This window comes from Electrophorus electricus, chromosome 8 (assembly GCF_041902795.1).
Source record: "Electrophorus electricus isolate QZ-2024a chromosome 8, ASM4190279v1, whole genome shotgun sequence".
Classification (NCBI taxonomy): domain Eukaryota; kingdom Metazoa; phylum Chordata; class Actinopteri; order Gymnotiformes; family Gymnotidae; genus Electrophorus; species Electrophorus electricus.
The window spans coordinates 6,477,885-6,490,132 of NC_137504.1; the positions used below are offsets into that span (position 1 = coordinate 6,477,885).

The 12,248-nt window shown below is 38.3% G+C and overlaps 2 protein-coding genes across 4 annotated transcripts; both read right to left on the reverse strand.

The window, feature by feature from the left end:
• Positions 1 to 570: 570 nt before the first annotated feature.
• Positions 571 to 6,994, reverse strand: slc26a1 (solute carrier family 26 member 1). Of its 2 annotated transcripts, XM_027028493.3 has the most exons (4): positions 6,680 to 6,994; positions 5,077 to 5,235; positions 2,812 to 3,437; positions 572 to 2,726 (listed from the first exon to the last, which is right to left on the reverse strand). In XM_027028493.3, exons 3-4 carry the CDS (start codon positions 3,394 to 3,396, stop codon positions 1,215 to 1,217), a joined length of 2,097 nt encoding a protein of 698 aa, XP_026884294.2. In that variant the 5' UTR covers positions 3,397 to 3,437; positions 5,077 to 5,235; positions 6,680 to 6,994; the 3' UTR covers positions 572 to 1,214. The 2 variants fall into 2 exon arrangements, with proteins under 2 accessions (XP_026884295.2, XP_026884294.2); XM_027028494.3 differs by lacking the exons at positions 5,077 to 5,235; positions 6,680 to 6,994 and adding an exon at positions 4,554 to 5,069 and having other exon boundaries at positions 571 to 2,726.
• Positions 6,995 to 8,260: 1,266 nt separating this feature from the next.
• Positions 8,261 to 11,764, reverse strand: rbp4l (retinol binding protein 4, like). 2 transcript variants are annotated; one of them, XM_027028498.3, is made up of 6 exons: positions 11,633 to 11,764; positions 11,298 to 11,415; positions 11,045 to 11,181; positions 10,755 to 10,867; positions 10,404 to 10,616; positions 8,261 to 10,220 (listed from the first exon to the last, which is right to left on the reverse strand). In XM_027028498.3, the coding sequence occupies exons 2-6, from the start codon at positions 11,412 to 11,414 to the stop codon at positions 10,210 to 10,212; spliced, it is 591 nt and encodes a 196-aa protein (XP_026884299.2). In that variant the 5' UTR covers position 11,415; positions 11,633 to 11,764; the 3' UTR covers positions 8,261 to 10,209. The 2 variants fall into 2 exon arrangements, with proteins under 2 accessions (XP_026884299.2, XP_081576117.1); XM_081719991.1 differs by lacking the exon at positions 11,633 to 11,764 and having other exon boundaries at positions 11,298 to 11,625.
• Positions 11,765 to 12,248: the final 484 nt, after the last annotated feature.

Here is a 12,248-nt window from a genome sequence, read left to right on the forward strand (position 1 = left end):
CATTGTTTTATATAAGGTGTTCGCCCTATATTTTATGAATGTATGAAAACAAAACGTATCCAACCCAAGCCAAACACCACCATAGGCGGTAAAATTCGAATTGCACTGTATCGCTTCTTCGTGTAAGCTACGTCTTCTTGTTTTACGGCTTCCTGTAAGATAAAACATAACAAGCCGTACTACTGCCACCTACTGGGAAAACGCATCTTGAAACTCACATGGCTTAGGCGAGGTCTCTGTTTCTTTTTTTTAATATTGTTTAAAAGGAAAACAAGGACGGTGTCATTGATGCAAGCTATCAAGGCAAGAAACTACGTTAGCTGAGTGTTAATGATTCCACTTTTAGAGAATCTTCAGCGGGCTAAATATGAATGAATGGGTGCAAGCGTGAGTGAGTTACAAAACTGGTTCATTCAGTGTTAAAAACACTGCTTAACCCCCTGCTTTTCAAAGAATAACAGTCATTCTAAACTAAAATTAATTATACAGGATGTACCCTCAGTCTCTGTTACATATTGTTTGGACATAGGAATTTAAAATGAACGTTTTGTCCTGTCTGCCAATGATACATAAGTAGCCTGGAAAAAAATGCAAGCCCAAATATTTTACTGGCTGCAAAAGCTGAAATATACAGGAGCAGCATTGTTTATCCGAATCAGTGTACGTTACATAACAGGGCTTTGCAAAATCCAAATCATCATACACTTACACATGCAATTTTCAGTTTTTATTCTCAATACAAAATGGGTACAAAGAATATTTAATGTATACATATAAGAAGAAACTATGCTGACATAATTTTAAAAAGTTAACAGAGGAACAAAAAAAGTCACAATATCTATCAAAGATTGTGTGCCATTAAATGGACATAAAAACATATCCAAAAAGAAAAAATATCTCTTATTAATATAAAAATAGGTTCATATATTGGAATATACTCAAGAGAGAAATATCACATCTCCTCTGGCTGTAAATGTAAAAAAATGGATTTCAAAAAATTCAGTCTTGAATTACAAGATCTTATTTATGCTCCCAGGAGCCCTCTCTGCAATCAGTATGTAGAAAAACATTTCGTATCTAGAAATATTAAATAGTAATGTTGGTCAGTAACGCTATTCACCAGGTGTTAGTGGAGTTGCTTTTGTGTGTATTTAACAACTGGACCAGGTTTAGAGGTTTTGCGTTCCCCAATAATATATCAGATTACAGGCCATTTAAACGGGTGTAGTACTGTCTAATGCTACAGTAGAATGTGTGGTAAATAAGACTGCACTATGAACAGTGTGGAAGAAGAGTGTATGCATTTCTTTATCATCAGGCCCAAAGAAAGAACTTCGCTTCAAAGAATCTAGGACCGTTGTGTTGCAGCATGCCAGGATTACATTTACACCAACCTCTTTGTATTCTTTCAACAGTCCTTTAAAAGTGCTTATTCCTGTGGTGTCAATGAAAGATATGGAGGAACAGTCCAAGATTATAGTATGAAATTCCAACTCACTCACTATTAGATTTATACTAGCATCACCATTTTCTTTGTCAGTCCTACTTGTAACCATGTCTTTTGCTCTTTTCTCAATTTTTTTCCTTCTGTTTTTTTCAAGGAATGGCTCAAGCTCAACTGCTTTGTATAACGACTTTAAGAAAAAGTCCTTGTTGGCATAGTAAAGGGGAGCCTGAAAGCGGAAGATTTTTACTTTTGGAATGCTAACCAGGTGATTGTAATTGTCCATGTCCTCATAGTGATTAGTGTTCTCGATTTGGCCCAGTAGTGAAACTTTAGGGTTTTGGGTTTGAGCCACGACACATAACATAGAAAAGACAACTCCAACCACTAGCCCGATCTCCACACTAATCAAGGCAGATGAACACATGGTCACCATCCAGACAACTGCATCAATTTTGCTGAGACGCCAGAGTGCGGGAACATCTCTAAATTTATGAAGGGCCCCTCTCAGACTGACAATAATGATGCACGCCAGGACACACTTCTGCAGTGAATAGAAGAATGGAGCTAAAAATAAAAGGACCAAAAGAACTACTAAGGCACTCACCACGCTAGAAACCTGAGTTTGGCACCCTGTCGAGTCTTTCACCATTGTTTTTGCCAGGGCAGCACTTGTGGTGAAGGAATGGAAGAAGGATGGGACGATGTTGCACAAACCAATTGCCAACATCTCCTGGTTTGGCCTGACTGTGTAACCATTCTTTTTAGCAAACATCTCTGACAAGGAAACAGTGAAAGCAAAACTGATCACCGCCAGCGGGATGGCATCTATTACCAATCTTGGCATCAGTCCAAAATCTGGGACCTTAGGTGGAATGAAGCCAGTTGGAATGCTCCCTGAGATGCCTGAGCTATATTGTCCACTAAGATCAGCAAAGTGGGACACTGTGGTGGCTACTACCACTACTACCAACTCTGTGGGCAGTGGTATCCTCAGACGATTCTTGTAGCGATCCTGGAGCTCCTTTCCTGCCAATAGCATAGTGATACAGATGGCACTGGTGATCATATCACAGAAATTGGTCTTATGTATGTTCTTGAAGATGTTTATCCAGGTGACCAAGACTGTTCCATAGCCTTGGTGGCGGGGAATTTTGAGACCTAGTAGGTACTTAGCCTGCACGGTTAGGATGGTGCAAGAGGCGCCGGTGGCAAATCCATCCAGCATTGGAGCAGAAAGATAAACTGAAACAAAGCCCAGCCTGAACACAGCCATCAGTATCTACAACAGAGAACATAACACATCAAGGCTGGTCAGTAACCTTTATAACTGTGCACTTGTGTGATTTTTAAAGAAAACAGCTCACCTGGTAAGTTCCAGTGAGGAATGTTAATGCTGTTGCAATGCTAATAGCATAGCATTCTTTTCCACACTCCATATCAAAGGACTTCATGAAGATCTCTCCACTTGTGGTGTTGTCTTCAGTGCCATTCCAGCCAGTGCTTCGCTTGCTGTCCTCACTCAGATCAAACCCTGCCAAATAGACCTCTCTGTCTACAACCTGTCCTACCATTAAGCTCATCAGGCTGAAGATGCCCACAGATACATGTCTGGATGTGCCCAAGATGAAGTAGATAATGTTGCTAAAAAATGATGTGTACAAACCATAAACAGGTTCTAAGCCTGCCAGTAAGCAGTAAGCAATGGCCTGAGGAACCAGAATGATCCCAACTATAAGACCTGACATCAGATCGCCCCATACATATTCCTTTAGCTTGTACTTTGGCAGCCAGAGCACCACAGGGAAGAAGTCTGTTAATGTTCTCTTTACTTTTGGCACTGAACAGGACAGTTTTTGATGTAGCTTGGCTTTGACAGTCTCTACTGTTCCTTTTTTCTGTTGAACCTTGCGATCCAAGAGGCCTGTGGGTAGAGGTTTCACATCCTCCATATCTTCTAATGATAGTGCTAATAAACCTTTTATCCAGTCCCCTGAAAGAGATTAAAAAGAAATGAAAAAGATTACATTGAACACTGTCAAGGGGTATTCCTAAAACAGACCACTGATTAAACACCTGTTGTCAAATGTTAACTAATGCGCTCTGCATTTGTCTAAATAACTTGTTTAAATAGGTAAGCTGGTTCTAAATGTAGAACACTTGACAGGTGCACTCTGATATGTAATGAAGCTTATTATCTGTGTAATTCTCTCTGAAGAGGATAAATGCTGAAGTGTACCATGTAGCATTGTAGGCAACTATCCTATAATCGGTTAATGAAATATAGGCAATCCTGCTATGCTTCCCCAGTGGGTTTTTGCAGGGCTCCTGGCTTGGGGTCACATTTCTATCCCCCCTTTAATTGGAACAGCTGTTGGTGCAGCATTTTGAATTGTTACCCAATTCTAGAATCTTTCTAAGTAAGAAACTTGGAACTATATATGCTTAATAATGAGAAGGAAAGTGTGTTTTTGCACTATTCACATTATGAAATACGCATTAGTGCTGCAAAATCTCCGCAAGCAGATTTTGTGTGACAACGGGTGAAAAGGTTTTTAAAAATCTAGCCTTGCTATCACTTTTTGCACTGATCATGGTTATAAAGTTTATTAATTTGAGTTTGTACCCATGATAAGTATTTCTAGACTGTTAACAAATAATAATAGTATGTATTAATTATTAATTAATTCCATAGTACTCTTCATGAAGCATACAAGTGAAGGAAAATTAATTCTAATTTGGAGTTAACGTGCTTATATTTACAGACAAGAATGACAGTTGAGTTTTAGACATGCAATTTCTAAATAAGTATATTCCTAAATAAGTATACATTCCTAAAAATACTTTCAAACTTATACGAGCAAACAGTGTGTGATTTTACACCATGCTGTCCACCTCATGATATCATTATAGTAAACAATTAGATGCTGATGTGCCCTTGACTGATTGATTAATTCATTGATTGACTGATTGTTACATTCTTCCTCTAAGAGAATGCATTAGGGGTGGTATTTACAAAACGTTTGTTGCCTGTATTGCTCAGGGTGTCCACATTGCTTTTTGGACAGTCATCCCTAGTGTCAATGTTGAATTGTGCAGATACACTTACCAATTATTCTGCTGCCAGAAAATTCTGAGTGGTGCAGAACTGATTGCCATTAACCATATATAAAGACAAACTCAAAGATGGGAGTCAAAGAGAATAAGACGGTCAGTGGCAGCCCTTGGGGACTACGAGCCTAATTCTGAATCTCAGACACATTACTGGTAGTGTTACTAAATTAACTCAATTCATCACCTCCCTGATCCATCTGTATAACCTGGGCACTAAAGGACTAGCATGTGCTTCTGCCTCTAGCACTTTTCTTGGTCTAGCTAGATAAACCTACATCTTAGTTACAATTATAAAGAATTCTGCTGCCCATTAGCCAGAGTCAGTAGGTGAGATCAGAACATCTAGAAGAAATCACTGCCATGTGTCTTTACACCTATTTTAAGACACATTTTAATCTTGCTCTGAACTACTTTTTCTCCTGTCTGTGTTTTACATTGAATATGCTGGAAAATCTAAATAAATGCAAAAGAATGAAATCAAAATGTAAAAAATGTGCATGAAATGAAAAGCTACTCACCCAAATGAAACAAGCAGATGCCTCAAATTGAAGTCAACATAAAGTTTACTGCTGTACAAGAGTACTTATGTTCTTTCCCCTGTAGTGGCCCTCTCTCACATATAGATATCACTGACAGTCTTGCCCAGGCCGTGTCATAGCAAGTGCCGGGGCTGGAGTCTGTTGGCACAACATAAGAAACAACCCCTCATTAGCTATTGTCTGTTTTAATAGGCTAACAGAAAAAAAAGAGGTGGGGCTGTTTACTCTTTCCTGGGTTAAACATAGTGGGACTGTCAAGTCCTGCGTTGAGCAATATCAGCAGGATCAGGGCAAAGGCTGATGAATTCTCCATCTCTGCTGACTGAGTTTAAGAATAAGTGATGTGTTCAAGCTCAGATTATTATGCAGTGGTGGTTACCTCAAACAGTCACCATCTGATTCACATTTCACACGTATTAATCTTATAACCTGCTGTTTTATCCTTTTCAACAAAGTATTTAGGGTTCAGTACTCACAACTACTTATTGACCTGTTCTCTTTATCTCTTATCTATGTCCATACTTTGAGTTCATGAAGTGTCAGTCTTTACATGGGACTGAGGTTTTGTTTCTGGTTTCACACTTGTTTCTGTGCTTCAGGTTTACCAGATATAAAATTATGTGAAAATATCTTGAAACTGTCTGTGTCCGTCATTTGAGTTGTTGTGTGATGCCTAGTGTAAACCACTGTGTGAGAGCAGAAACAGGGTTTTACATATGTATTTCTGCATGACCACATTAGAGCTCTAAGATGTCTGTGATAAGGACAACCTTTGGTTCAAGTGATGCAGTGTGATTATAATTTAAATTTGTTTGCATTTTAAGTACATGATTGATGCATCAAGAAAATTATTATTATTGTTGTTGTTGTAATTGTTGTTGCTGATGCTATTGTTGCTGTTGGTAGCAAGATGTGTGTGTGTGTGTGTGTGTGTGTGTGTGTGTGTGTGTGTGTGTGTGTGTGTGTGTGTGTGTGTTTGTGTGTGTGTTTGTGTGTATGTGTGTCGACTATCCATGCCTGCTAGTACTCTGTTAGAGTTCTGGTATGATAATTAATTCCATTGTCTGTCATCATAACACTGAAGTCCATTGTCTATTATCATAACATCAAAAAATATTCCTGTAATCAAATATTTCTGCATTATAAAGCTAACTTTCAGTCTCTTTATATTTTTATGTTACTGTTTGAATCCATCTGAGATATGGATTAAATAGCTTTCAAGGAATGACATAAGAAGACTAAACATGGTTCTTAGGGAAATTATGAACTTGGTCTTATTTGTAAGCCATATGTTTAGACATTTCATCCCCAGTGAGGGAGCCATGGTTTGGATAATGTTTTGGAACTTGCATGATACTCTAAATAACATACCACACAGTGTTTTGGAACACTTAAACAGTATAATATCAACAAACTATGAATAGTCATATAAAGATTAAGATGTGTAAGGATGTTTTCATCCAAATATTTAATATCTTATTTGATTTTAAACATTTCCAGTATCTCAAAATATTTGAAGAACCCTTTTCACAATGCCTTCTTTAAGGGGTCAAAATATCATCAGACAGAAAGAGCAACTCACCCTCATCACAGGAACGAGCAGGTGCAGCAGAAAATGCAGCAGAGGAAGGTTTCATGCCTTCCTCGCTGGATTTCCTTGGTTAGCTTGGCTTGAATGGGGCAAGGGATGATGGGAAAAAAGTCGCTCCTTGCTGAGCTATGTACATCCACAGCCAATCCGAGACTCACAGAGTGAGATAGAAAGAGGAGGGAGGGGAGGATGTGGGGGCTCGGTTTTGTAACCATGGAAACAGTGCCTCCAATAGCTATGACTGGGAATTTATGAACATTAATGGATCTTAGCAGAAGAGGAATGTGTTTTGTGAGACTAGATGTTCTGTTTCACACAGCTGAATGAAAAGAACGGTGATCAGAGGCTTTAAAGATTATATTCCCTTTTGGTTCCTGGCATACATAATAAGAAAAACTCTTTTGTCTATAGCACACCTCCAGTCCTGTTTCCATGCTATAAGACACATAGGAGTCAATAATTTGACTCGGGCAACTTAACTGGGCATCTGGACAGAGAAATCACCAAACTGTTCTGTATCCTGCCCACCCTTCCTCCCCCAGGACAAAATATCATGAGACAGAAAGGGCAGCTCACCATTATCACAGGAATGAGCAGGTGCAGCAGAGAATATATTTGTCTTGCCTTCCTCTCTATCTTACCATGGTTGACTTTTCCAAAAACTCCTTTTAATAACTTAACTATACAGACTAACAGATGTGTTTCTTTTCAGTGATACGGTCCTTGCCAGAAGGCCTTGCTGTCAGTACTGTGGATGTAACATGAGTGATCAACCATTATGTATGTCATTTCAAGTGTCAAGCATATGTGCACATTAACTTCACCACACAGAACCAACATGTTTATATGTGAAGGTTTGAGTCAGGTAACTAATCTAATCACTTATTAGGATGTGTGCTTGCAAAAGTCAACTTGCCTCATGACTCTGTCCATTGGGAACAAAATGTAGTTCATTTAGTTCAATGTTGCTCCTTGAATGTAGGTCATGTAATTCAATGTAGTTTACTTTGGTTCACTGCTGTTAAGCAGAGGTCCATTATGGTTGTTATGATTATTGTTATTTTGATAGCATAATTGTCAGTATCATGACGTTTGGTCATCTTTTTTAAACCATGTATTTGCTGATGTCTTGTTTATGTTTAATTTTCTTCATGGTTTTCCTGGCAACAAGGTTACTTATTGTTATATTAAATGGGAGTAAACCTGTGTCAAAAGCCCTGTTGGGACGAGATTAGTTTTACATGGGGAGTAAGAAAACGTAATTATTAGCAGTGTTATAGTCCCGTTCGAATGCGCCATTTTTACGAAAAGGACGCTCCCGTGTCAGTCAAGAGTCCGGCGCCTTTCACCTTCTGGAAAACGAGCCATAAAAAATAACCCCAGGTTATATTAATTACGGGCGAATCGTCATTTGTGTAAATATTCCTTCATATCCTTAGAAAAGTGGTTTTTCACGTTTTTCTCAAGTATGGAGTCGCTCGAGGAGGCATTTAGTTTGTCAGATATATCGGGTGTAGACAAGCTTTTTAAAAAATATTTTATTCAACATAGGAAATAATAGTGTTGGCAATATTTCATGTTTTAATTATTTATATTGTTATTTTTACAGTGCCTTTGATACTTTGACAAAAACAAAAAATGTAATTATCAGCCAACATGCAAAGCTGCTGTAAACATGAAATTCATAGTCAGTTACTATATGCAAATAAGAATACAATTCAAGGTCATCTTAAAGGTGCCGTAATTTCAGACGTTTACACCATTATACTACTATATTGTATCTTGGATATCAATTATCGTCAGATAATGAGAGCTATTAAAAGAGTGTAAAATTTGTCTCCTTTTTTGGTTATCCATGGTCTAAAGATCGTAAACAGTTCATGAAATTTGAGCAGATTTTGGCCCTGTTCAGCACTAGGTGCTATTGCTAATATATACAAAAAAAGACAACTTGTATGATGATGTTAATTAGTCATGCTTTTGTTTACTTCAGTGCTGTGCCATTTGCAACACTTATGCTACTTATGATAAATTGTTGATAACATGGATTTTTAGTGAGTGTAATGATGCTTATGTAGTTTCACTCCAGGACAGGAGTGTGCAAGGCTGGGAAGGTATCAACACAGTATACCCTCTACAAAAAACTAGACTACATGACTGGTCAAAGTGCAAGAGTCAGTTGATGACTTAGGCCATGTCAAAGATGAACCAAGGCAGGTAATTAAAAGACTGGCCAAAAATATACAGAACCTACAGGAGTCCTGTGCTCTAAAAACTACCATTGAGGAGTTGGAGAATGACTAACAAATGCATGGCAACAGTTTGGCTGTAGTCTCTAACATGCACATCTAAGGTGTTAGTAATGCCTGGGTGTTTCTAATAAAGTGGGTTTACATTTTTCATATGAAGACTATATCATGTAGCTATTTATACTTTTACTATTTTAGAATGCCACACTTACCACCTACACAGGCAAGAATTAATCACTATTTGTCATATTTTAGCTACTGTAGTGTTACTGTAACAATTTGTTGTAATAATTGTTAAAATTTACTAAATGAAAAGAGAGGCTTGCAGTTTCTGGACCATTATCAGTGACTGAGTGACTGATCCCTCTCACTACCATAAGAGGGAGCCATTGAAGTTGCATTTGAAAGAAAACTTTAAAGCTTAAGTTTTAGAATATTGGTTTCATGCACCTAATTTTTATCTATTAAAATGCCCTATGGTATTAACATGAATTATTAATGATGTATGAGGCATACAATTCAATGATAAGTGATTCAAAAATATACAAAAAGCAACTATTGTAGTATTTAATTCTACTTAAAATTATTATATACATTATGTCACTTTAAAATGGTTATAACTTGTCTGTATTTTATCCCATTGCTCCTTACAAAAACAGCCAAGACCAACTGGCTCTCAAAAGCCACTTAAATCATTAAGCCTGGCTTTCCTTAATCAGATTTCTTTGGAAAATACTTTTCAGTACAGGCAGCCTAGCGCCGTGTGTGTTTTTGTTTGTTTTCAGTAATTTGACTCTACACTGTAGTTTAAATCAGGCCCCATGTGATCTGGTTTTCAGACACTACCATTATGTGCTAACATCACGGGGTGCTCTCTGTATCCATGTTATTTGATTTGGAATAAACCCACAACAATTATTGTTTGGAAAAGCTGACTCTTCCGTTAAGCTCAATGTGAACAATTTTTTTTTTCCCTTCATAGATATAGCTATTTAATTCAGTTTATTTAGTTGATTAATCCAGTTTTTTATTCCACCAATAAAGATTTATTCAAAAAATATTTTTATACCAACAGTTGTTCTGTAGCCTCAAATTTCAGCAGATGTGTGAATGCATATTAGCATTTGTACTAAAGGTTTAACACTTATGCTACAACTCTCTAAAAGACAGAACATTTTGTTTAAAATATTTGTCACATTGACAATATTTCTTTGAGACAGCGAGTTGCAGACAGTCCATGCCAGCATGCCAAAGGACTCTATCTCAAAGAGCTCAGCAGGCTCCTGTGAACCAAACAGTGAAAGGTCATGTTTGTAAATTACACTACATCCAAGTTACCAAGCTACAATTTGTTACTGCACAGTAATTACATTCTCAGAAGCATGTTGCAAAGTGCTTTAACTGAGGTCCTTAGAGTCTGGGAGAGTGTGTCTTCCCGTACGAGAGAGCTGCAAGCCCAACCTTACCTGACTGCAGCACAGGCTGGAACTGACCAGTCCAGCACATCTCCTCCTTCTTCTGTTGCACGATGCGCTGGATGGCATGAGGCAGGCCACGGGGGTTACGGGAGAACACCATGGCATAACCGTCCTCACAGGTCCTGTCCCCCTTCAACACACGGCAAGCATAGGTGATGGCGTAGTTGTCGTAGTCGGTGTCAATGATCCAGTAGTTGTCACCTGTATGAGTAAACCATGCTGTGATACGGAGCGCAGGCAATGCAGGGGTCTGATGCTGAACTGGACCGTCAGATGGATGGAGAGGCAAGTTGCGTACAGCAGGTTAATACAGCTGTGTTAGTGTAAATGCTGACTAACCTCCGCTGGACAGGTAGCTGGCCAGGCCCTGGTAGGTCATAAACATCTTGGCAGGGATAGAGGGGTCAAGCACTCTGTACTGAGCAGCCATGTCAGCACACACCACCCAGAATCTAGATATAAATAGAACAGTTTAACACTATATTGTTTTTGTCTAAACTTTCCAATTGAATCTTATATCAAATTTCACTGTAAGAACTCTGTCTCTCAAGTTATTTTTAAAAATATTTGAATATAGTTTTATTTCTTGTTAGCTTTTCCATTCTGAGGATAGCTATTTCTTTACTCACCCAAACAGAGTGACACGACCCTTAGCGTGAGCTGTCATGGTGCCATCATGATCAATGGTGTATTCAGTGGAAATGTTATCCTGGAGGAAGAGTCCCTCTGGAACCCTCTTCTCCAGACCATACCATTTTCCTGCATACTGTTAATGGTTACAGGCTCTTATTCACATTGACATAGTTAATCACCAGTATCAGTATCGCACAATTTCTTTCATTAATGTGCCATTTAGTTCCAGTGCTCTCCCAGTGGACTTACCTTTCTTGGGTCGAAGTCCTGCTTGACTGTAAAGCTGTCCACCACACAGGAAGAGGACGAGCAGTGCTCAATGCAGGGCAGAAAGACCACAAGCAGGGCAAACGTGTAGTGTTCCATTCTGTCCAGTAAGAGAAAGCAGAGGTGAACAAAGTACATCCAGAAATGCTGCTGCTTAGTCTTTAATTTACTCTTCTGCCCCTTTCCTCTGCTTATTTGAGAATTCATTTGAGAAATTCATTGATTCTTTAAAAAGCCGTCAGGCATCATAGATGTAAGGTAGAGTGAATTAAGAGCCGAATGCTTCTGAAGTTCAGATCAAAACTACCAGATTTTACCCGTTTGTTTTGATGTGATATGGAGGTAGAGGAATAAGACAAAAGCAAGCATGTAGGACTTCTGACTGTGGTTTTCAAGAGGCTATGATGTTTCCATGGAACAGGGGACTCTTTATACTGACTACACAGATGGGTTTATTCATTACATTCACTTCTTGTAGCTAAATAAGGTGCTTAGGTGGTTAATCTGGGGTTAATCCAGTGCTAGAATTACTTGGTGTAATCTGTCTGTAAAAACAATCAAAAATGTTATGTAATACAGGGAATTGCATTAGTTAATATTTAAATAAACAAACAAATAAATAAATAATACCCTTGTGACAATCGCAAATAACCTAGATCATATCCTTATTATAGTCACCAATCAGATAACCATCCACCAATGATCATCTCCTTCACTTACCCAATCACAACCACCCGATTATTAATTACCTTCATCTGTTTCACATTTCCTTGACATACTTAAGTCCCACAGGTGCCTCAATCCAGTACTTTGCATTCAAGTTTATGAGTCGTCTGTCAAGTCTGCTTATCATTTTGTTTTGTGTCTTTCACTTCTTAACAATACTTTGTGTTTTTGGATTATCCTTATTAAAATTTGTTCCTTTTTCAACAC